The 26,271-nt window shown below is 42.1% G+C and overlaps 1 protein-coding gene across 6 annotated transcripts in view; it reads left to right on the top strand.

Moving 5' to 3' along the window:
- Window positions 1-1,548: 1,548 nt before the first annotated feature.
- Window positions 1,549-26,271, top strand: part of DACH2 (dachshund family transcription factor 2) — a 242,085-nt gene continuing 217,362 nt past the window's right edge. For 4 of the 6 annotated variants that reach the window (XM_030272418.4, XM_030272415.4, XM_030272414.4 and 1 more), the window contains exon 1: window positions 1,549-2,176. In XM_030272418.4, coding sequence (XP_030128278.2) covers window positions 1,689-2,176 — 488 coding nt within the window. In that variant the 5' untranslated portion in view covers window positions 1,549-1,688. The remainder of the gene's footprint in view (window positions 2,177-26,271) is intronic. The other 2 variants (XM_030272413.4, XM_030272416.4) reach the window with 2 other exon arrangements.

Raw genomic sequence — 26,271 nt, 5'->3', positions numbered from 1 at the left:
GGTTCCTCCAGAGTGTAATTTAAGATCAGTTATGTTCACAAATATAGCAATTTAGTTAGCATACAGTCATCTTCTCTCATCTAAAATGGGATTACTCATAATGCAAAAAACATTAAACTTTGCAGAGAAGGTGCCTAAATAAGCAAGCCTAACAAAAGAAAAGAGAAGATGGCCCACACAGGCAATGGAATCGTGGAAATAGCTGAAATGCTCTGTTGGTATTGCTTGTTTGGCATCAACTTGGAAAGTTTTGTTTATTCTTTTCTGCTTGCTTTGTTTATTGAAAGGCTTAGGAGAAAGCTAGAAACAAAACAAAAACAACAACAAAAAAGGAGGGAAGTGAAAAAGTTAAAGGACTAGGAAAGAAGGAAAGATAAAGAATGAAAACCAGAGGCAACAAAACAGGAAAGAAGGATTTTGAAATGCAGGAAAAACGGGAAGAGGGTGGGAAAAGAGGTGTGATATAACACTGGGAGAGGGTGAGAAGCAAATGACCAATGTAGGCAGCGTGCCCTGGGTCTGCTGGATGTCTGATCATCCTCTGTCTCCTCTTGTTCAGGAGAAGGGCCGCAGGAGCCCTGGCAGCTCCTGTGCCACCCGCCCTGGATGGTGGAGGAGGCGCAGGATGTGCCGGGATGTTTGCAGGCCGAGGCACCACAGGGCGCTTTTGGGGGCTGTGTGATGAGAGGGCCGAGCCCGCTGCAGCTAAACCACAACTGGCGTCCCAGCATCGCGGCTGGGAACTTCACACACCTGCGTGCCAAACCTCCCGAGAACGGCCTTTGCCTGCTGCGAGCGACCGCCAACCTGAGCATCTCTCGCATCTCCCTCCATCCTGCTCGTACTCCTCTCCGGAGGGTCTGGGCTTGCTTTAGGCCTGACTCAGTGCCCGTGGACCCGCATCCTGTGCCGGGCCGGTGCCACCGCGCTCGGTGCGCTCCCGCTCCGCTCGGCGTTTGTCTCGGGCACCAAAGGGACCCCGCACCGGCCCCGCTCTGCCCAGCGCCTGCAGCTCCGGCGGGCACAGGTGTCTGAACGCTTATAGCCGTGCCAGAGCGCGCCCACCGCTCCAACTGCCCGGGGGAACGCCTGGGGACGGCCCCAGGGCTGCCTGCCCTCCGCTCCCTTCCCTCTGCGCCCGCGGGATCCTCTCCCGGTCCGGGGACCGAGACCCCATCACAGCCCGGGCAGCCCCGCGGGACCCGGCACAGCTCGGCGAACGGGGGGACCGAGACCCCATCACAGCCCGGGCAGCCCCGCGGGACCCGGCACAGCTCGGCGAACGGGGGGACCGAGACCCCATCACAGCCCGGGCAGCCCCCCGGGACCCGGCACAGCTCGGCGAACGGGGCGTTCTCCCAGCCCGTGCAGCGGGAGCCCCTCACGGACTCGGGCTCCCTCCCAAAAGTTTGCCCCGAGTTGCGGCGCCGGGGCGCGCTGCCCTCGCTGCCTCACGCCCCCCGCCCCAGGTGCGCGGCCGGCGCTGCCCCGCCCCGCCCGCGCCCGCAGCCACTGGCGGCGGCGTTGCCGGCGGCGGGCGGGGCGCATTGGCTGGAGGGCGCCGTCACTCTCCCCCGGCGGCGCTGGGGAGGGGTCTGGGCGCTGCGTGCGGGCGGGAGCGCGGCGGTCCGGCGGCACCGCACGGAGCGCAGCGCGGGGCTGAGCAGCCGCGGGGAGCCGCGCCGGCCATGGCGGTGTCCGCGCCGCCCGTCATCGCCGCAACTTCCAGCGGCGGCGGCGCGGGGGGCTCGGCGGGTTTGTTCCGGGCGGACCCGCTGTACTCCAGCCCCGCGGAGTCCCCGCGCCTCACCAACAGCCTCGTCAACACTTTCCTCTCGGCCGGCGGCGGCGGGGCCGGCGCGGGCGGCGGCGGCAGCGGCGGCAACGAGTGTAAGATGGTCGACCTGCACGGGGTGAAGGTGGCCTCGTTCCTCGTGGAGGGGCAGGAGCTGATCTGCCTGCCGCAGGTCTTTGATCTCTTCCTCAAGCACCTGGTGGGAGGGCTGCACACGGTCTACACCAAGCTGAAGCGGCTGGATATATCTCCCGTGGTGTGCACGGTGGAGCAGGTCCGCATCCTGCGCGGGCTGGGGGCCATCCAGCCCGGCGTCAACCGCTGCAAGCTCATCACCAGGAAGGACTTCGAAACTTTGTACAACGACTGCACCAACGCGAGGTGAGCGCGGGCTCCGCTCTCGGCCCCGGCCGGCCCGCGGGGAGCGCAGGCGGGGCGCGGGTCCCAGGGGAGGGGGCGTGCGGGGCACCGAGGGGCCGAGCGGGGCCGGGGTGCGGGGGTACCACACGGAAAACTTTCCCTGCTTCCATCAGCCCCGCCATGGCCGGCACCGCCGGGCAGCGGGGCGGCTCCGTGCGCCGCTCTCCAAACTTTTCTCCACGCAGGGAAAGCCGACAGTTCCCGAAAACACTCCTTAAAAAAAGAAAAAGAAATCAAAAAGCCATATCTCCAAAAGTTTTCTCCGTTATTTTTGCCCGCTGGAGCCCGTGGCTGTGCCGCGAGCGGTGCCAGCCGGGTGCCCGGCAGGGGCTGCGGGTCCCGGTGCCCCCGGAGCGGCTCCGCTGCCGCACTCGCAGCTCCGGAGCGGCCGCAGCCCCTGCCCTGCCCGGCTTCGGTCACCGAGCCCCCGGATCCCTGCTGGGTCCTGCATACTCGGGTTATAATCCCGGTTTGTGACCTCATGGCTGCTGCCTTTAGAAATGATAATGATCTAAATAAACACAAAACCCTCTCGGGGCTCGGCAGGAGCGCTGGTGCCGTGGGGCAGGGTGTAAGGCAGGCACTTGGGAGCTGCCGCTCCTGCTTCAGCAGTTGGTGAGGGACGTCTCAGAAACATTTCCATGTCAGCGTGCTGCTGCTTTCTGTGGCAGCAAACTTTTCTTTACAGACGCTTCAGCGAGCTTTGGGTGCGATATCCGACCTGCGGCGTGCCCGTGTTCATAACTCTGGGCTTTGTGTCCCCGGTTCGACCTGCTTAGCTCTGAGCGAGGGTTTTATCTTTAATAACTTAATTTCGTGCCATGCGGGGCCTGATCCTGCACTCGCTGCTGAAGGGGGAGCAGACCTGGCGTTATTCTTGAATGCAATATTTGCTTTGTTTCAAATCACGTTCTATTGCAGGTGGAAGTTTAGAGATACACTTTATTGCTAGATCTGTTAATATGAACTACGTGTTTTTTTTCCTTGCTCTCCTTCTGTTTCTGTCACCCCTTCTCCCGCTGCCTATTTCAATGGCAGGCACCTCGATGACATCACGCCCACTGCTTTATTTAAGGGATGGGTTTGGAAGTACGGTTTGAGGCTTACATTAATTTTATTCAAATACATTAGATTACTAAGGGGCACATTTCACATGTAAATGCTTCTGTGAAATGTGTCTGAGACTCGACTAGCATGAAAGTTGATGGTTAAAGAAATACATCTTGTTAATTTCTGTGACCGTGCCAAAGTTTATTAGGGAAGTACAGGGTCTGATATGATGCAGCCTGTAGATGCAGTCTAATGATTTCTGCTCTTGTACAACCAGCGTTTTAAAATCTCTAAATGCTGCAGTGTTAAATGTTTAAAACTTGTATTTCCCAACTTTTTTCTTTCCCCCCTTCTCTTTGACATAGACCTGTGGGTGTGATAGGACAAGGCACTGGGTAATGCAGGGAGCAGTGGAAGAGGAGCTGTAGGTGAGGAGCCAAGTGATGCTCCAGGAGGGGCTGAAAGGAGCAGAGCCTTGGGAAGGGCTGGGGATGGGGCACAACTCTCAGCTCAGACTCACACGTGTTGAATGTGCTTAAACTCTCCTCACCCTGCTATGAAAACATATTTTTACCTGTTCAAGAGTGGCAAATCCCTGTACATTTCGCTTCTTTGTGCCTCGTGAAGATGCCACTGGTTGGAAGAACCTGCTCTCATCAGGTGTTTTGCATTCGTGGTTTCAGGTGTAATGCGTGAGGAGTGTTATCAGCACACCTGAAACTTTGTTCAAGGATTGTAACTTAATGTTAATTGTATTCTGTCCTGCGAATTAAATGATTAATGCCTCATTTTATTTACAGATTATTTTTTCCCTTGAGCAGTCCATACTTACTGGGGAGAATGTTGGGTAAAAATAGTTAAATACATGAGTAATCTTAATTATTTTTGTGTGCTGTGAAGTGACCTGGGAAGCACTGCAGTGCACATTATCAAACAAATCAAATGCAGTAGAACTGTTAAAAGACATGCTCACTGTTTTTAGTTCTGTACCTAGAAAGTAAAGGTTGAAAATACATTACGTTTTAGCAATACTGCTATAAACTCTGAATACTGTGCATTGCTTTTCTAGTTAATATTTTTAAAAAATTGATAGCTATTTATATATTTATTTGAATACTGTAGAAATGCTGCAGTAAACTCAAAAGCTGCCAGTAAAAGCAGTAAGAAATGCTGGGTATCATTATTTTCACTGGTAATTGACTTGTAAAAGTCGGCATCTCTTATGATAGTGTGCACTTTTAATTATTTTCTGAATTGGGATGCAAACCATCAGTTATATATAACTGAAGAAAAAGATAAATTCTATTTGTCCCATTTACTCTATTGCATTTTTCTGGTTGAGTTTGCCTACAGAGCTCGCAAGAGCTTCAGAGAAACGCACCCGTGGGTGGAAGTTTTTTGGTGTCTGTTCTGTGGTGGGAGTTACTCTGTCCAGCAGCTCTGACCTGGGTATTTCTGTAGTACGTTCACATGCACTGTTGACATTTTCATTCACGTATTTACACAATATTCCTAAAATGTTTGTATTTAGCCAGCACTGTGCACTCTGGTTTGCAAGCAAGGTTTGTGAAATGAAACTAACTCGCTCATTTCATTGCAGGTCCCACCCTCAAGTGAGTACAACATACTGACAAAATCTATCTCCTGATGGGCAATACCTTAGAATATTACTTACATTATGGAGGATTGCTTGAATTTAGTAGTGAAGCATAACATTTAGTTAATTAAAAAAAAAAGCGCAAACTATTAATGAGGATGTATTTTTAAAAGGAAATTTAAAACTGTAGTATGAACATGTTTACAATAGTACATACGTCAGTCCTGAAAAATTGGATTATATGAGTGTGATCACAGCCTCTTCCACGCAGTTCTGTGTTTGATGGATGCTACTGGCCACTGAAAAAAGCATAGTATTGGTCTGGATTATTCAGTGAATGGTCAGAATACTTTCCAGAAAAGAGTATTTCAGTGCATGGCATATTTTTTTATGATTTAAAGCAACCAGTTAAGCTAATATTTTGCATTACTTAGGCTATTCACAGACAATAAAAGGCTTTAGAAATGAATTTAAACAGTAAATGCAGACATTTAATTTTATGAGATAATGAGGGTCTAGTCATGTTGACTATTAAAAGCTACCCTATAGTCAGCAGTACTCTGTCTTTTATTGGGAGACTGATGTCAAGATGATAATTAAAGCAATCCAGCCATGGATTGCACACAGCTTCCTGTATATTGATAGGAAATGTGGACATCTGATTGTCCATAAACTTCTTTTTGTAAGTGGATATTTAGCCTGCATTCAGACTTGGCCAAATCTATGAATTTTGGAGGTGTTAGCATTTTTAAATAAAATCAGTTTTTCAGTTTCCCTCTCTTCCTTGGAGAAGAGGCTCACTTCAGACACTCTGGAGAGAGATCACTGGCAAAGTGGATTCTGCTTGAGATGGAGAAAGGAATTCTCCCACTTCCTGAGCGGTGTAGTTATGCTTTTGGAAAAATCCCTCTTTCTTTTTGGGTATCTTGAAAGTCTGTGCCTGTTCAAAACTCCTAAAATACTTGAATATTTTCATCAGATGCATATCTAATCTGGAGAACCCTTGATTAAAATTCCCTTCTTTCTTCATAGCACTAGAGCTCCCCATTTGAAGGATAACATGATTTTCCTCCAAAATGGAGTATTTGTATGATTCCTGCATGTGTATATGCATAATACATATGTAATTTTCTACTGAGACTTCTACAACTGAAAAATACTGTGTTTTTGTAGCAAAGACAAAAAAGCTAAACAATTAGGTATTAATGATATTCTTGTTGCATATTCAAAAGGTCTTTGCAAGCATTTCTTCTCCTTTTTTTCTTTTCACCATTTCAACCTGCAGAACTCTTCACTGTCACTTCAAATCACACAATTCTACAAAGATAAAACAACATTTAAACTCATTTGCTTTGGGAGGAAAATTGAGCATTTGCACCCAATAAGCCTGATTGTGGAACTGCATGCAAATTGTGTTTTGATTTATCTCTTTTGCACTTTTTTCCATTTGAATTGATCTTGCATTAATTTCGCCAAGCGGCTCTGTGAGGCTGCAGATGTTGCCCTGTGTTTAATAAATCAATGAGACAGATCTGAATGAATCACTTCAGATGGATTCTCTGCTCGGTTTGATGTCTAGATGTTATTCTTAGCTTGTTATCATGACAGATGCATTAATGTTCCCATACACTGCCAGCAATGTCAAAGAGATTGAAGCTTTTAAAGTGGCGGTATCCCCTTTTCCCCCTTCTGTTGGAATAACTAAATTGCCTTTAGGAATAGGTCAAAATACAAATTTAATCTTGGCATTATTGTGGGGGAAGATGCTAAACTTCTGATCGTGTTACAACGCAGGCAAATGCAGATTCTAACAGAATGATTAATTATTCCCAAATAGTGGAGATCAATATTAAAATCTAAACATAGGATAGCTCCTTAATAGAGTAACCACTTTCTCAGCATTAATATTTCATTGTAATAGGAATGATACAGATAAATAATATAAGACTAGAACATGTTAAAAGTATTGCTATAAATAGAATATCATTGTGTCCAAATTGATTACAGGCTGAAGTAAGGCTTTTCTTTTTTCCTTTTTCTAACTCATTAAGAATTTTCTTTTAAAGTTAAGTATGTCTGGTTTCAACATCTGTTAGATTTAAAATACTTGTTTATTATGTTTCTGCTACTACTCCCCATGTAGGGCCAGATATGTTGGAGAAGTTGTTGATCACCATTAATTTCGGGTCAGCTTAGTCTGGTATCCATTATCTTGGGCAGAACCTGTGGAACACAAACCATAAAAGTCTGGAACGTGTCTTTGTGGAAAGGTTTTAAATTCTTAAAAAAAGATAGCACAAAGTGTAAAGTACTCTGCCATGCATAATGAAGATCTGTTTCCCACGTAGGCTATGCGCAGCTTTTATTCCTTAGTGTTTACTAAACCACTCGTGGTCATTTTTGTTTTTCTTTAGAGGATAAAATAGTATTTTGTTTAGTCATTTTGCTAAACCTGATTTCTCTCTCTGACGGTTTTATTTTCATTTAAAAAATTATCAGGAATATTCCTTTTCCTAATCTTTCCTTGACACAGAAGAACTTTGACTTTTTGTCTTTAAGGCTTCTGAGAATAAATTGGAGAAACTGGCTGTAACGGATCTAGATTTATGTTGGCATTCTTGGTATTCTTGCTCCAGTAGTTCCAATTTGATAAAGGAAACAATATATGTAATAGAAATTCACAGTTTATTCAAATGAGTTTAAGCTTTAGCATTGTTATATTTGCCTTTCTCTCACCAATATATCAATGTGTGGCAATAGCATTATACTGAGAAAGGCTCCAGAAGGGACCAGCTCTGTGGATGGGGAATTATTCTCACGCTGGGGCTGTGGCTGCACACGCAGCCTCTGTTTGTGCCCTGCTTTCAAAGGCAGGGAAAATCAACTTTGGTAGGACTGAGGAGCACAGCAAACCCCACTGAATTAAAGAATCGTGTTTTATTGTATGGCAGTGGCCTTAGAGTGAGAAATAGTCTCTACCTACCTTAGTAATTTGGCAGTAAATATTTCAAATGAGCCTCATGAGATTTTTTAAAGAATTGTCTTGTTTATTTTGCCGCTTTCAGGCTGGGATTGGTGTTTTGTAAGGGCTGTTTGTCAACATTAGTATTAGAAAGGTGTTGAAATCTGGGCTGCAGAGTCTGTTTTGACTTTGCTGAGGTGAACCTCCCTTTCATGCCAGGGGCTGTTTTCCAGAACAAGGGCAAAGAACTTAAAAATGTTTCTAGGATCTGATCCCTTCTCATCAAAGGTGGGACATATTTACTGAGCCCTGCTTTTAGAAGAATAACGTGTTCCTATGTTTTTGGGTCTGATCTTGTACTTGCTGAATGTAGGATCTTGAATCTCTTTTGTGCTTTTCCAGAGGTGATAATTACGAATTTTCTGAAGTTACAAAGTTATCCAAATCCTTACTTTAAAATACATGGAAAGTTCCCAGCTGGTTGCTTTTTAAAGTTCTTTGTGTGATTATCAGCGTAAGAAAACCTGTAGGTGTATGGAAATGTGTAATTTTAATGATTATTTACATGCACAGTACTAATATCAAACCCAAATGTAATGAGGCTACTTCAGAGTTCCTGCTGTCTGGGATGTTTTCCTTTGGTGTAAGCCAAGGCAAGGTTTTTATATGTTCTGATTAAACCTGCATTCCCAAGCACAAGTATGTTAGTTAGTAATGATTCTTAGTGATTTAGATTTATCCTGCTTGATATTAGAACGGTCCCTCGGGGCTACAAGCTTTTGATCTTTGTTCCCTCTCGGTAAAACAGGGTTGTCCAAAGCGTCTCGGTAATAGGGTTTCCCCTCTCCCTCCGTTCTACAACCTGTAAGAAACACTGATACCTATTAACTAATGTACTTTGATACCTGCCCCAGAAGGTTCCAATATCCGAATCCTGTAAAGCAGAAATTTCTTGGCTCGCCTTTAGTTTTTGGTAGCGCAGCCACGTTGTTGTTTAGTGTGTGTGTAAAGTTTATTGTCACTAGCAGACGTGGGGAGATTATATTCCCTTGTCAGTACATCCTGACCCCCTGAGCCCGTTTTGCTCATTAAAATAGATTATGTCAGAGCTTTTCGTGACTCACTCACAAATACCACTTCTCCAGAAAGTAAGAACCAAACGCAATTAATGTGCTGCCTTTATTACTGTGCAGTGCTTTAAAGTGTGATGTTTAGCAGTGTATATTGTTCCTGTGATAAGGTATAAAATGTTCGATTGCGTTGTGCCTGATGTTATCAAGTTTCTGGAAATTGATATCTGGTACTGGCATTTAACCTACATCCACTCTGCCTGCTATCTATGGGATGGGTTAAAAAGAAAAAGTACTATTGATCTGGAGCTGGATTAAAGTTTGAAATCGGCAACAGCATGAGCACAAAAGGCTTTTTTATGATTTCTCAGCTTGCCATTGATCTACCAGTTTTATTGCATTCATTATTTATTAAAAGAATTTGCAAGCTAAACATAACGTTAAGCTAGTTTGCACACAGGGACTGCACTTAGGAAATTGAATGGAAATTGCATTAGAGATGAACATCTGTGCTATTTTTCCACTCGTGTGTTTATGGGTTTGTATAAAAGGTGTATTGGATTAACAGTTATAACCATTATAGCTTGCAGCAATATGTTAGAACCCCAAGCATTTAGTAGTTATTTAAGAAGGAGACTCTTTTTTCTTACACTAAAAACTATGGTAATGCCATGACAAACAGAGCTTTTATTGGATTATTCTTTATTAATGGGCTTTTTACAACTAATGTGTAAAACTTGAGGTATCTTGCTATATTATGCATGTGCACTATTATCTATGCTACATAAAGCTCCATTAATATTGTCATTAATTGAAGGTTTCCAGTGGCAATATTAGTTAAGGATTTGGCATATGGTCACTGAAGTATTGAAATGTATTTTATAGGAATGTAAGTATTGAAAAGATCCTTAATATATGTTCCTTCAGATTTTTCCCAGCAAGTCAACTAGTTTACTCTCCTCCTTGAGCTGAGTACCTTCTGTGATGTATTGTCAGTGAATCAGGTGAAGTCTTTAATATTTAGAGATATTTTTCCATGTCAGTTAAATAGTTCAGTTGCCCTTTACACTGGCTCTAGTTGTGTGTGACATGCGGAGTGTAGGGTATATCTTGAATTTTGAGGTCATGTCCTGTAATGATTTTAGAGTTTCTTTCTAGATTGTGCTCCCTCTGTAAAACAGAGGGAAAATTACTTCAGGGGCTGTGAAAAGTATGTTTGTATAATCAAGATGTTACCTATTTATTTGGTCTAAAAGTAAGTCCAGTCTGTTGGTGACCAAAATACACTGAAATATTTCATGCTGTGCATCACCAGTGCACTTGCAGTTATTCTGTTCAAGGCTCAGCCTGAGACATCTCCCAGCTTGTAAGACTCGAGGGTTTCCTGTGCTCCGACACAGAAATGAGCTCCATGCCAGGAGGTTGTGCTGCCTCCCTGCAATGCCACCCCCTCATCCTTTCTGGCTCTGCTGGGATGACAGTATTTTGAGCAGAGGTAGCTCTGATTTTTTCTTTGAAAGAATCCCTGGGCTGTTTTTCGGCAGCATTTTGCATTTACTGTTCTTCCTTACTCTTGTTGCCAGCCATAGGCTCCTGTGATTAGAGTTCTCATGTTCTATCAGATGACACATTTCAACTCCCCTGTAAGTTAAAGCAGGAATTATATTTAATATAGGATTTGTGCAATTAAGATACGCACATATTCATTGATAAAATGTTCGCATACACACAAATTTATGATGTGATTTAAACTAAACTTCTGGATTTTTCCAAAGCTCTCTCAGCCATGGAAATCGACCTTGATTTTTGGAGACTTTAGAATATTTCAGAAATTTAGTGTAAATTGCATTTGCTATGGACATGATCTAGAATTCCTAAATAAACTTACAAGGCTGTGTGGGCTATCTGGTGTCTTTAGTTAAAGTCTGTAGGTTTTTTTTTTTATGCTTGTCATAGCTATGAAAGTGAGTAATTCTCAGCAGGTAGTTCAATTCTGTCCAGTCTGTGGCAAGAAAACTTTTAGGCTGGGATGCTCTTGTGGTATTTTAAATCAGCAAAACCCCGAAACTTTCTTCTTTGCTGTTTTCAAGCCTGGATGGACAGTGGAATTAAAACAGAATACTTCTTATTTTAAAAAGTTCATCAGAGTTACTCCACAGTGTGTATACAGTCCCAAATCTAACATAGTGTGCAGAATCCCAGAATTGCTGAGGCTAGCAGGGTCCTGAGGTCACTGTTGTGCATTTTGGGATGAGGGCTCTCCCTGTCTCTGGACTGGATGGATGGACCATGGATGAGGGATTGGCTGGATGGTCATGCTCAGAGCTGCAGCTGGATGGATACCCGGGTGGTGCCCAGGGAGCAGTGGTGTTCCAGGGTGGGCATTGCCACTGGGGACAGGGACAGGAGCCACTGGTGTCAGGGACAGTGGGGTTGGACCACTGGGGACAGGGACAATGGGATGGAGCCACTGGTGACAAGGACAGGAGCCATTTGGGACAGGGACAGTGGGGTGAAGCATTGGGGACAGGGACAGTGGGGTGGAGCCATTGGTGACAAAGACAGGAGCCACTGGGGACAGGGACAGTGGGATGGAGCATTGGGGACAGGGACAGGAGCCACTGGTGTCAGGGACAGTGGGGTCGGACCATTGGGGACAGGGACAGTGGGATGGAGCCACTGGTGACAAGGACAGGAGCCAGTGGTGACAGTGGCAGGGACAGTGGGGTGGAGCATTGGGGACAGGGACAGGAGCCATTTGGGACAGGGACAGTGGGGTGGAGCATTGGGGACAGTGGGATGGAGCCATTGGGGACAGGGACAGTGGGATGGAGCCATTGGGGACAGGGACAGTGGGGTGGAGCATTGGGGACAGGGACAGGAGGTGCCACTGGGGACAGGGACAGTGGGGTGGAGCATTGGGGACAGGGACAGGAGCCATTGGGGACAGGGACAGTGGGGTGGAGCATTGGGGACAGGGACAGTGGGGTGGAGCCCTCAGCAGCAGCCCTGTTCTGGGTGGGCTGGGCACAAGGGATGGATCCAGAGGGACCTGGAGCGGCTGCAGAGGTGGGGCTGGGCAAACCTGGTGGGCTGGAGGAGGCCAAGCTCAGGGTGCTGCTGCCTGCCCAGAGCAGCTGGGGCTGCCCCTGCATCCCTGGCAGTGCCCAGAGCCGGGCTGGACAGGGCTGGAGCAGCCTGGGACAGTGGACGTGTCCCTGCCATGGCAGGAGGTGAGATGAGCTTTAAGATCACTTTAAACCCAAACCATTCTGGGATTCTGTGGTTCAGGGCAGTTCCTCTGTCTCAGTGGGGTGAGCTGGAGTCAGCTGTCCTGAGCTGTCTCCAGTTGGATTTTGAATATTTGCAAGGATTGAGGCTCAGCCTTTCTGGGCAACTTATTTGCAGAGTAGAAAGAAGTGTGCTGTGGGAGTAAGATGTTATTGGGATGGCTGGGTTCCGGGGGAGTTGGGAGTAGATGTCACAGGCAGGCACTGCTGGGGTCACTGCCCTGCAGAGGAGTCACTCAGGCAGGTCAGTACAGACACTCTGCGCTGTGTTTGTCCTTCCTGGGAGTCAAGCATGTCATCCTGTGCCATCTCCATCTCACAGACGATTTCCTGAAATCCTCTGTGTGTGCTGAGGAGCTGACTTTGCCTATTCCCCACCGCCCCTAGAGAAGAATATTTGTATATTTGCAATTACAAAATAAAGGTGGCTGTAAAGAAAGCTCCTGGCACAGAGGTTGTGCCAGTAGGGGGATTTAGTTACTTGCATGTTACAGTAACTTAAGAGTTGCTAATTAAGAAGATAAAGCTAGTTGAAAGAAAAAAATATTTTGAGCTTCATTTAGAACCTCTAATCAGCATGTTTAAAATATGATGCATTATGGTTTTTCTTAAATGTGCAGCGGTTATTTTTGCCTAGTGCAAGTTTGACATGCTAGCTAATAGACTGTTTTGATAACAGTTAATCAGAGAATGTCCTGTGTCTGTGAAATGCTATCCCTGTTGTTTTCTGTGAGGCTGATGAAGGCATCTCTCTTTCAGGGCTGCAGGTGTCTGCAGCTGCCTCCTCTCCTCCTCGTACTTTCAAATGTTGTTGTGTGCTGAAGGAGGGCAATTTTCTAAAGAGCTGCTGAGATAATACTGAAAAATAGAAGCAGGAAAAATGTCAAGTCTTTCCAGTGAGACTTAAAATACACGTCTAAACAAGAAAAACTGAAACCCCCAAACACACAAAAACTCTCAAAACCAACAATAAAAAAAGCCAGAGCAGAGCAAGGTGGTAAAATGCTGGCAGTTAGACAAGAGCAGAATATGGATACTGAAACAGGACCCAGGGTAATGAACTCGGTGTTCTGTTCCCTCTGTTGTATGAGCTTGTTGCTGAAAGATGCATTTGTAGGTTTAGGGAGTCTTTTGGCTTCTAAGGCTTTATTTGTTGGGTTTTTTTACACGGCAGTTCATGTATCTGATAGGTGACTTGCTAGAATACCTTGAGCTGAGCACCCTGTCATTACAAAATAATTTTTATATTCTGCCAGGCTGTCTGACTGTTTTCAGAGATCTCAGCAGAGGCTGGCTGCACCTTTTGCTGCCCTGCTGCATTCCAGGTGTGTGCCATTCCAGGTGTGTGTGGTCAGCAGTGCTGAAGAGCATTAATTGATTCTGCTGTTCTACAGACTAGCATTTCTTGTCTCAGAAGCAGAATTGTTCTCACTTCATTCTGCTCTGTTTTTATGAATTGCCTTCCTTGCCACACAACTGACTTTTGGTTCAATCAAATCTCTTCTTGCTGGAACTTTGGAACATTTCTCTCTTGCAGCTTCATGAATGACTTCTGTCTTGCATGTTAAGGTTGAGAGTTTCTGGTCATCCGCTTACCTTGCCCTATTTAAATATAATTTCTTCAGAATTTTAGTTTGCATGTACCTCTCCCACCCCACAACCACAGCCCTCTAATAAACTGCTCTATCTTAGTTATTTGTCCTTAAAGGAGAGAATCTCTATTCATGTTGGTGTGGAAGCAAAACAAAAAATACTGGTGAGACATTTATTGTACTCATCTTTCTCGAGTAATGCAGAGTGCAATGGAGTAGATCAGATTATGGCGTTAGACTTTTTAACCATTTTTAAGAACTTCTGTTCACTGAGTGAAAGTCAGTTGAGTGACTGAGTTCTTAACTCTGGTATATCCTGATCTGGATAGAAACTCTTCAGGACAACTTTTTTTATTTGTTCATGTGAAGTTCTGATAGTATAAATGCCATATTTTTGTTCTTTTTGAAACTTAGCTATTAACAAGAAGTTGAATGCCTGGCAGGGATGAGCATCTCTGCTGCTCAGTCTCACACGTAAGCCAACCATGTAAGGGGCTTATTCTAGCAGGACTGCATTTCATTGAAGTAGTAGTGTGTTGTACTAGGGCTGCATGTGCTGTGATGATGATTTCTGTTCTGTGGTCTGTTCAGTGATGATGGTTCCCCCCCATCCTTTGCTGTCACAGAATTTCTCTTTGATATCTTCAGGTTCTTGTGGCCACACAACCTCATTTTTCCTCCACATCTAGATAGACCTGTCATTCACAAAAACAATACAATAACTCAATACACAAGCAGCAGACACAACTCACAAGTTTCATTTATTGTGTTGGTCACCAAGTTCTCTTTAAAACTTTAAAAGTGTCTTGCAAACTCCAAGTTCAAGATTTTCTTGACCGTATTTTGATCCTGGTGTTTGTTTGCAGGGGTTTTTGATGCTGCTGTTTATTACTCTTCTGCTTTTTAGTTAGAAGCTCTTTTTAGCATCTTACACACATGAAGTAGTTTATCTGATGATGTCAGATTGTTTCCAGAATAATCCCCTGTAGTGTCTAGCACTGTGAGAATCTGAGTCAAAGTAAACAAGTTTACAGACAGTAGGTGGGCAAAGAGTGTTTTTGTTTAAGTGTTTAGGTTGATTGCTTAGTTTGGTTGTATGACTGTGGGCAAAATTTGAGAGTTCCTTTTTTTTGCTGTTGGTTTTTCATGATGTCCTGACCCAACCAGTGTAAGACTGCAGAGGAGACTGAATGAACACGAAGGCTTTGGATTGCTTTGCTTTGTCTTTTTAACTCGTTGCAGGCAAAATTCCACAATGGAACCATGGTAGAACCAGAGTCTTCCAGCTGATTTCAGTGATTTTTGGATCGCCAGCATGGAAAGCATCCAAACCTCTGTGTATGGCGATGAGTTCATCTGTAAGTTACTTAGGGCCACATCAGGAAACATTTCATGCAAATTTGGAAGTGGAATAATGAAACAATCCTTGGGACATCAGTTGTATCCCCTATGTATTTAGTGAATCTTATATTTGGATAGGTTTTTATTAAGTCCATATATTTGTACAGGAAATAAATGTAGAAAAAGTGCACAGTGGAACCCCAAACCTTTCCATCTGCATTTTTATGATGAAAGGCACTATGTGGGCCAGGAGTAGTGAGAGTCAGTAGATGTTCATTTGCATTGCCTGGTAAACACTTGTCAAGAATCAGGGATTACAATTGAATAGGAATATTCACTTTTTCCATTGAGGGAAGTGTTGACCAGTGGTGATAAATACAAATCATTTTAGTATAGGGAATACTATAAACTTGATGCTGTGCATATATTGTTCATTGCTCCCATTCAGAAATCCTTACTTGGAGTATAATCATATTTAATGTATTTGAGACTATCTTGATTATTTTTAATCAGGGAGCAAATTCTAATATTCTAAGTGGAGGTGACTGCATGTAAAGAATAGTGAAAAATACTTGTATGTACCTTAGTTTAAAAAGTGGTAAACTGATAATTATTATGTATTTAATTAGCACATTCATTTCATAAAGGTTATGGCATCATAGGTAGCATCCTGGCTACTTAGCCAAATCTTGATTTATTCTTGCAGAATTCAGAAATGATTGAAAACACAATGAAGGGCAAAGCACCAAGCCCCTGTATTTGTGTGAATGCTGTATGAGCCCAAATGGTGGCTGGTGATGAGTAATTCACAGGTGCACCTGGCTTTTCTGGGAAATCCTTTGCACTCTCTGAAGGGGAATGGCCATTGGTGGGCTATTTCTGGCTCTGGTTTTGGTGGAAAATTCGGCCTTGTGTGTCATTTAGACTTTGTGACACGTGTAGCCTCCCAGGGCCTAATGACTTGTCTGCAGATGGGCTGTTATTTATTACAGTCATGTAGAATAAAATTGATTGTCTTCTAAAATTAATTTTTCATTTGCCTCCAGCTCTGCTTTAATAGAGGACACACAGTTGCCTGTTTGCAGAAATACTGTTTAATCACATTAATATCTCAGCCCCCCAGGCTGGTGAAGATAATTGTACAAACGAACAGCAAAATCTGTATCTTTAACTTCTTTTTATGATTAAATTATGCAAATGACTTATCTCCTGCCCTTCCAAGCACTAATCATCTAATTAGGAATGATGTGTTAAAGGGATGGTTTTGAATTGGGAGAAGGGGAGAACGGAGGAAGCAGAAAATGGGACCTGACAATGAAACTGCTGAAAGTACTATAGCAGTACAAGATAAATTTGTGTATGTGTTCAAAATGAAATAATAAAGGCTTGCTGTGCTCTCTAGTCCTGTTTTAGTGCTGTTTTTCATAAGAGGATAATTATTCTGTCTGATCTTCACCCGTAATTTTCCATATTAACTTTAAATTCTATATTATTGTTGTTATTATTAACTTAGTACTTTCTCTTCCAGTTCTCATAAGCAATGAGTGCAAGTGTCTCTGCATTTGGCTTTAGTAATAGAATGCGCTGAAAGACAGAATACATTTATTTGTAGTTTGTGTCTTATCAAAGTGCTTGTCATTGTACTGAAAAATGTCCTGTGCCTGTTAAATACTTCACATAACTCTTGTCTCTCCTTTTTGAATACTTAACTGCTGGTTAAAGAAACTCACAGCTTTGCGTTTTAATGTGAAAATGCAAGTGTGCAAATAGAGAGGGTGCTCATCTCTTCAGTGTCCTGTGCCTAGTTTGTGAAGTTTCCCTTTGGGTGAAAACCTTTAAATTTAGATACTTAGGCACTCAGAAATTTATATTTTAAGCATATTTATATGAAATAATCATGCCTTGACCTCTCCAAGAGCTTACAGCCCAGTTTTCTGTGTTTCATTTTTTTTCCTATTCCATAAGCAAACTCTGTTTTTTGTAAGTCTGGCCTTTATAAGCAGATCCTCCTGCTTAAGGCACATTCCCACGTTGGGCCCAAACTGTCAGTGTGTTAAAGGTACAGCAAACCAACTCGTACCAGGTGACAGTTTGGTAATGTATTTGTTCTTGTTTTTCCTTGACTCAATTATTGCTGTACTTTCTGTATGTGATTAAAGTGCAGTTAACCAATAAAAGAAGAATATTCTAGAGACTAACTGAAATTTTGGGTATTCCTTTATGAGAATGTATTAATTCCTTTATAAATGTGTGAAAGTATTAATGGATGAGATTATATGGATTCATAGGATGCTGTATGTAGATAACCAGTACCTTCCACACTCCCCAAGACATTTTCCAACATCTGCCTCATTCTTTAAGGAGCCTGAGCTTCCCTGCCTCGTGTGTCAGGCTTGTGTCTATCAGAGAGAGGTTTACTGATGCAATCTGAGGAGTTTAACTTGCACAGGAAGGTGTGAAACACTTTTGCAAAGGTAGGTATCCCCCAGGAGAAGCTAAAAGCAATGATGTCAGAATAATCTTTTTGCTAGTGCTTAGGTGTATGTCACAGGGATTTAAGAAGGATGAAAAACCTCACACAAATGAGTTCTAAAAAATTAAAATGCTGACTGGGGCAGATAATTTGGCTTTTCTGTGTTGTTTTTGGATGGTTTAGCATAAAGGATGCAAGTTCTGACACTGCTTCCATTTGTCTGACACAGACGTAAATTGCTGGTGGAATGTTTTCATAAACACTTCATGGATGGGGAGGCTGCATTTCTTTCTGTACCTTCCAGCAATGGGATTGAATTAAATCAGTTCACATCTATCTTTGTGTGTATTTTTATCATTATCCCCTCAAAGTTTTCTCAGAAGGAAAACTTGTTGAAGAGGACTTGCACCAAGTCTTTGTGCCAGAATATTTGTGGAAGTAATTTTGGTACGCAAGGTCTAAATATATTTTGGCAGAATTATAGGAGACCCAAAAAGAACATGGGATTTCTTACGGTATTAAAAGGTTCTTGGATCCATCAGGGACTTAAGTTGCTGTGAGGGCTTTGAGCAGATCTGTTCTTCTTTGGGTAGGAGTTCTATGATAATTAAGGAGCACACAATCCTAGACTAAAGTCCTGTTTCTTTTAGATCGGCTGGATTGTGATACCACAAGAAGAGCTAAAAATAGAGGCTTTGTGCTTAGGCTGATAGTGTGTGATAAGTCAATGGAGAGCATGCTGGACAGCATCCAGCTGCCATTCTTTGTGTGGCTGAGTTTCATAAGCCTGATGGCTTTTGGCTGAGGTGTTTGTAGGACAGTGGCACTGAGGTCAGGGTTTCTGAGATGGGCACCTGCTGAGAGACCGTTTGTAGATGGTCTTGGAATCAACAAGAAATCTAAAAACTCTTGTAATCTGTAGCCTGCATTTCCCAATTCTTAGGCAGAGGCAGATTGGAGGAAGGTAATCTGTATTAAGCACTTGGATATCTTTTTCTTTTCTTTGTCTGCACAGGCTCAGGGCTTTATCTTACCCAGCTGCTCATTCAGATGTTTTTCTTATCTCTCCACTGGGCAGTTTGCACTGAGTAATGATATGTGACAACAGATGGTAGATAGTGAATTGTTCTGTGAATTAACTTGGTCTTGCAAGAAGTTGGACAGGACAGAATTCTAAGACTTCCCAGTTAATAGGTACAGTGCTGGAACCATCTCATTATTTTTTTTGGTGTTCAGAAAGTGTTAAGTCATTTAACTTTACTCCCATGAGTTCTTCCTCTTGGTGGCTGGAGTGCTGGGCTTACCTAGAGTGACCAATTCCCTGTGCTGACATAACTGATGGTTGCTAAAATATCCGACAGCCTGTCTTAACACAGTGAAATTGTGACGTCTTTTAAATGTGAGAGAATTTAAGCCGGTCTTGGCCTCTCTGATTGCTGCTCATGCAGGGCATGGGGAGAGAAGTGGAGATGAGCGTTTCAATTACTCTCATACCTTACTGGTCTTATACTTTGTGAAGGAAAGGATTATACCCAAGTAAACAGCAAGAGAGTAAATACCTACTGCTTTTTTCCTTCTTTTTGTTTTTGTTTTGCTTTCTCTTATAATTGTTCAAGGCAAAGGCCATTTCAATATTAATCAAGTTGCATATTAAAATACTTGTTGCACAGAACACTAAACTGTTATACCCTTTCTCTAGCATGATCTTACAGCAAATCCTGTATCAGTGGTAAGGTCTAGGCCAGCTGTGACATTTAAGAGCAATGAGAGTTCTTACAGAGGAGTGGTCGTAGTTATTGATTTGTCTGCTAATTTTGACTTAATTTAGTCTACAAATCCAAAAGAATTCCTTTTTGTGGTCTTATTGTGGGTTGGGGTAATTTAATATTTTTGAAGAAACACATAATCTTGTCATTGGGCTGAGGTTTTGGCAAATCTTGAGAAATGGTAGAAGATTTAAATATTCAAGGATCCAGATGCCAGTGTGTATTATATAATGCACAGTTTTTGGAATTGTGGGTAATGCAGAATGAAGCTATGTTGGTCGAGTTTCCTTGACTTCCAAGAATGATGTGAAGATCTTTCTTCACCCATATGGTTGAAACTCCATTTTGATAAACAGAAAACAATAATCTCTGCTTTCCATGGCAGTAGGGTGCCCACTGCTTCATCTCCTTTTCAAGGCCTGGTAGTTCATGAACATGAAATGACAGCCTGAGCATATTTGTGTGGTCAGTTTAATACATTCACATAGCTCTGCTATTTCTTAAAAGTTATAATCTTTGATCGTGGTTTTTCAGAAATTGCTGAACTTGTACATTTGATGACTCACAAAAATTAGAGAGGTCAACTTTCTTCATGGAGCTGAGATTAGCTGTCCATGTGTCAGTGGTGTTCAAGCTGGAATATGCAACAGTTTTCAAATTGCAGCTGTGTGAATGTTGTGGAAAAGTGTGGAAAAAATACTGGAAATACTGTGCAGATCCCCCTTTAAACTGTGGAGGCTGTATAAAGGTTACCCTTGGAGTGTACATTCTCCAAAGTAACCTCTTGTGATCATGTTCTGTGTATTTTAAGAGTCAGGAGAAATAAGCAGTCATTGAAGTAATTAGTGATGCATAAGAAGGTGAAGCTGGGATTTCAAGACTGTACAGACATGGGGGTTAGTACTTCTGAAGGAATTGTTCTGGTTTCTGCATCCTCAGGTGTTGACAAATCCTTGTTGTCAACCACCTGTCATGGAAAGCAGGGCTGGGGAAGGGTTAATCTCATCTTTTTCAAGTGCATTCTTTGGCCAGTTTTGCAGTTGTTACGCTTCTGTATGTGCAGGAGATATTTAGTATTGTTAGTAATATCCCAGGAGGCTAATGTCTGATTTTGGCAGTGGGCAGAGCGATAGTTTGAGGGTAGTGAGGGTGCCTAAATTGTACTCCCTTTATGAAGTGTGCTGGTACTCGTGTCTTCTTTCCTTGGCTGCTAACTTCAACCCTCTGCCAGCAAATAGTAACGGGGCACATCCACTCTGGATCCATTCACGTACAAACAGACTGCCTGAGGGCTCTTTGTGTAGCCACTTCTACTCAGAAGATACTCGGATGTGTCACAACTGGATCTTGTCTCTTCACATTTGAGATCAGACTCGTGTTTCTGTGTCTCTAAACCTGTACAGGCAGCCTGCTTGTAAATTGGTGTATCTGAGGAGTGAGCAAGGAGCAGCATGATTCCTGACAAGGAATTGCTGGGAATTGTTTGGCAAAGTCTGTGGGACAGACAGACAACACTGATAAGGTATGAGTATGACAAGCACAATCTTCTCTCTCTCAAGATTTTTCATAGAAGATCACAAAAAGAAGAAAGAGAAAACAATTCCTATTTCTACTCCTTGTTTTTCCCATGTAGAATGTTTGAAGAATTGTGTACCTAAAGTAATTAATTAGATTCTAGTAAAGATTCTTTAAACCTGATAACCAATCAAATCCACCTATGTCTAAACTCTCAAAAAAAGTCACAAATTGTTAGTTAAATATAGTAGTTAGAACAAGTAAGTATGTAGTTTAAGTATCTCCTTTAAATAGTACATTAATGTATTGTAGTATAGTTGTTATAAAAAATATCATTCAACCTTCTGAGCTAGAATCAAACTTCATCATTTCTTCCCACTAAGTTCACCTACATTTACAGTAATAGGGAACTCTGTAGATTCAAGGGGCACTTTCACCTTGGAAACTGTCAGGGGAAAAGTGAAGGAATGAGAGCAAAGGTATCCAGGAGCCATGGATACAATCACCATGTGCCTTAAAATTCTTATTTATAATGGCATAATGTATTCACCTTGGGTAAGAAATTAAAGTTAATTAAAAAACCAAACCAAATAATCACTTAGTGTGTGAATGCGTAATATGAAATACACATGTAATAATCTAGAAAAGTAAGGTATGTATTCCATAGTGCAGTTATTTTGGACTGGAAGGTTGCTCACATCATACTTTAGATGTTAAAAATTAATTTTAGGAATAGAATAATTTTTTTATATGGCAAAATAAAAACTTTAAAGGGAAGAACCTTTCCCTATATCAGTTTTTTAAATTGATTTCTTGTAACTTATTTTCCTGAAGACAGTTGGAGAGAATAAGTCGTGAGTGTAGGTAATAAAAAAATAAATTCTAAAACTGCTTTGAGTTCAGCATCTGCCCCAGAAGACTCTGGGAATCATTACTGTAGACTGAACAGGCTCGGGTTGTTGCACAGCTGGCCAGGAAGGAGCTGGTTCCATTCCTGGTTGGAGCCCTTGGACACAGGTCTGTGCCTGGCAGGAGGAATTGGATTGATTTTCTTTGAATTCATCTCACTTGATGCTGTGGATTTGCAGAACTGAGGGTGCATTTGATTCTGGAAATTAAAACATTTTTTAACAGGTAAAAATTCCCAGAAATGTATTATGCCTGGACAAAATGATGTGGTATGGATTGTTGCATGAGAAATTATTTTTTTATTTTTCATGTGCTCTATTTATACTGTATGTGTAGAACTCAAAAACTAAATTTTTAAAAAGAATGTTCATTAGTCATAACTAAGTTGTATTTGCATTTCCATGGCACTTAGTGTTGTGGTAATCTCAGGAATTCCCCAAGGTATTAATTCTCTGTGGGCACTGAATGTTTAACTGCTCCAGTAGTTTATGAATCTCAGATCTTGATTTTCAGGTAATTGACAAAAAGCATGAAGAGCAGCTATATCCCCAGGGCTCCCTGAAATTCCCCTGGTTTTTGGGGCAAGATTGCAGTGGCTGGTTTGGAAAACTTCAGCCAGAGTCACTCAAGGTCAAAGGAAGGTTGGACACGTCAGAGAAACAAAACCTAGAGAGGCAACTCTTCCCCAGAGGCTGAAAATACAGCAGTGTAGAACTCTGCTTTACACAACTCTGTAATAGTAACTCTTCTATTATGGGATGAAGGTGAAAAATACTTCCCAGATTTTCCCCTTTATGCTTTCATCATAACAGCAGCCTTAAATTTTGCTATAGGAGAAAAAAATAGGTTTTTTATCTCTTTATTCTCTTAGTACCAACAGTCTAGAGCTGGGGGTTGCTTCTTTTTCAACCCTTGTTACACTTAAGAATCAAAGTGTGAAGTATAACAGATTGATAAATTCAGTATCTGGATCTTTGTCCTAAATTAATTTATCTTTTCAAACATTTATATGCAAACTCAATTGGAATTAAGATTAGAAAATCCAAAGGAGTTGAGCTTGTCACATCTGTGGTTACATAAAAATAGGGCTTTACTTTGTGATATTAAAGCAACAAATTGCTGGTTTATTCCTAGAACAGGCAGATAATCTTTCTCAGTATAGCCTGATTTTATCTTTTATGGTTCTGTGAATATCCCATATAATTTGCACTTTGCAGATAATGTAGACTTCTGAAGATCTTCACCATGGAATTTGTACTTTTTTTTGTGGCAAGCAGCAGAGAAATAGGGAACAACCCTCTCATCATTTATGTATCATGACCCAGCATCTCGGAGCCTTGGGCTATTATTTCAAAATCCAATATATTCAAACTTTGGCCTCAGAGAGCAGTAGGATCAGTACACAAGAACAATAGAGTGATAAATATAGATTTTTCATTAAGGAAAAGACTATATCCTGTCATTTTTGAATCAGTGTTGGAAGGAGGATCTGAGGATTCATGGCCTCCTACAGGCTCGGACGTTGTTTTTGTTCCGAAAAGGCCTTTTCACATTGCTGTGAGCGAGGCACCGCCGCCACGCAGAAATAAAATTTTAATATATGCTAAAGGAGGGATGCACTAACAGTGTGACAGTAATTTAATGCCAGTCAGTTTGGAGCTGTGCATAATGAGGGGGAGATGTGGAGCCCCGCTCATGCCCAGGGCTGCATCCAGGTGCAGGAGCTTGGCTTGGGGTAAGCTGGGCTGCCTCCCTCCCTGTGCCAGAAATTTGCTATTTTAGTCAGATTATACACAGGAGCATTCTTTGGAGCACAGAAAGCCCGGGTTTCTAGGATGAAGTGGGGCTCCTGGATGGATGGCATATGCTTTTAGGCATCTCCTGGATGAATGTCCATATGTACGTGGAAGCACACCACCCCCACGGAGGTGGGGGATCTGCTGAAGTTCTGGAAATTGCTGAACTCCTCAGAGCTGTTAACACATGTTATATTCTGGGAGACTTTCCCATTCTAGGAATGCTTTTTCTTTTTGTTTAAACGGATTTTCACTCTATTTCCTTAAATAGAGCAGCTGTGATAGTGTACAAACAATCAGGATTTATGCTGAAAAGTAATTCTTGTGCTGTTGGTTTCATTCTCACAATTTATGTTCTTGTTTTGAACCCAACAGTCTGATGCTTGTTGCTGGAGAATGCACCAAACAGTGAAAAGTTCTGGTTTGTGCAGTAAATTTAAGAAACCTGTGATTTTTGCTGGGTTCAGATGCCAAAAAAGCATGTTTGACCACATCTGTCAATATGTGTGTGCCTGTTTAACCACACGTGCTTCAGATTTGAATGTGAACAACAATGCTGGGGAGGGCTTGGGGTGGGCTTTGTACGTATGTGGTGATTATATATTGCTGTTGTACCTTTTGGAAGTTTACAGAGGAGACCTGTGTTTGATTTGGTGGGAGGGAGGGTGGAGGTGGAATGATAAATTATGGCCTTGCTTTCCAAGTCCTGACGGGAAGATGCTTTATTCTGTATTGTTATCAATGAGAAAATAAAATTACAAAAATAATATTATTTCACAAGTTTTCTGCTTGCTTTTAGCTGACAGGTCTCAAAGTGGAGATAGCTTTTTCCACCTGCAATCAAATGTAATAAACCATCTTCACTGCAGAAGTCAAATTCCTGGAAAAAAAGAAGTTGGAAGCTCACACTTACACCATAAAACCTTGTTTATTGCACCCATCAGTCTTGGAAGATATGCCCCACAATGGGGTTTGGTAAAGCCATTACAAGGTGCCGTATGAGTTCCATTTGCCTACAGTAAATAGAATGTCAGAAGTGTCAGGGGGAAATAAATATCGGGCTGGTTAAAAGGGAGCAGAGATGGCTCAAAGCATCATTGAGAGGATTGATTTATCTGGCATGCTGTAATGACTGCAGATGTGGATCTGTTATTCTAGATGAGCAATGAATTTGATGAGCTGATAACACAGGGCCAGAGAGGCCTGGTTTTAATTACTGATGAGGAATTTATTTGTGAAGCACTGTGATTTACTGAGGGTTTGTTCTGTTATTGACAGGTGACCTTGGGGCTTTTCTCTTTTGATGAATAAAAAAAGCGGCATTTTTTAAAGGAAAACTGTTTTATCAGTGCTGTGAATACAGTGAGGTCATTTTAGATAGAGTATTGTCTTTCAAACCATCTTTATATATAATTATTTTTTGCAGCAGTTGTTAATTGCCTCTCTCATTGAGATTGTTGTGTATGCTACACTTGCTGCTGGAGAGACACTAATTCTGGTGCAGATTGTTGCTAGCAAGAATATGTAGCAAGAAGAACTTTGTGATAGAGATCTTAAAGCAAATAACAAAAAAGTCAAATTAACCAGGAGTATATTACTGAGTTGTTCAGCTTTTCAGCTGCATGTCTTATCCTGCATGTATTAATTTTACTTTTCTGATTTTCCTTACAGACCACCAAGGAGAAAAAATACAGAGAATTAAAAGGCTCTTTGTTTATGTGTCTGCTTGGGTTTGGTTTTTTTTAGTAATTATGTTGTTTTAATATTTGAAGCAGCAATTTTTTGGTGTTGTGTCCATCAGAATACACCCTTTTGTTAGGCAGAAAGTTACTGACATACCTGTTATTTTTATACACTTATTTTACTTCATTTTCTCATGCAGAATATTGTTTTGTTTTGATCTCTGCATACAATGGGAATTTTAGTTTTTACTTCTGTGCTTATTCTCCTAGTTCTGTGATGCACTTGCAAACCAGCATCAGAATAAATCAAAGTGATTTCTGTCTGAACTGTGTGCAGGTACTGTAGTTTTCCAGTTTTTTGATACTATTTGCTCTTAAATAGGTTTTTATTTTAACAAAGTAGGAATTCATTTGGACTCAGCATTTTGTACATGATGTCTTGATGAAGGTACCTGTGATTTTGGACACAGAGGAAGGGTGAGAAGACTTAGGATGAAGTTCCTTCATTTTTTACATGAAAACATAACTTCTGGAGATACTGGAGGAAAGAAAGGAGCAAAGATCACTTGATTAAATGCAGAATTACAAAACTCAAACCAAACCCACCAAAACCCCCTTTGAAGCAAACACCTCCCCTTTTCCCCCCACCCTGTAGTGCAGTTTTGTTCCCTTGCTTTTTCTGTGGGATTTTCCATGTAAAGGGTGCAATTAGCTAATCATGAATAACATGTATCTTATTATAAACAATCGGTGTTTAGCTCTGGGGATGGTATTTCAATTAAATGCATCTGACAATTTTAGATCTGCTCATGACTTAAATATTGCAATTAAGCAAACTGCTGTTAGTAAAAGTATAAAGAACATTCTGTTTTACAGATTTACTGGTTTTAGGTTGGTTTTTTTCTTTGTAAAACCAATGTGTTTTTTATACCAATCAAGTATATTTCACCTATAAAGATGAATATTTTTAGTAACAACAACAAAAATATGTCTTCACCTTTTTTGTGGGACTC

Source organism: Taeniopygia guttata, chromosome 4A, assembly GCF_048771995.1.
Source record: "Taeniopygia guttata chromosome 4A, bTaeGut7.mat, whole genome shotgun sequence".
Classification (NCBI taxonomy): domain Eukaryota; kingdom Metazoa; phylum Chordata; class Aves; order Passeriformes; family Estrildidae; genus Taeniopygia; species Taeniopygia guttata.
The sequence above is the reverse complement of the archived record's forward strand: the minus strand, read 5'-3'. Positions and strand labels throughout refer to the sequence as shown.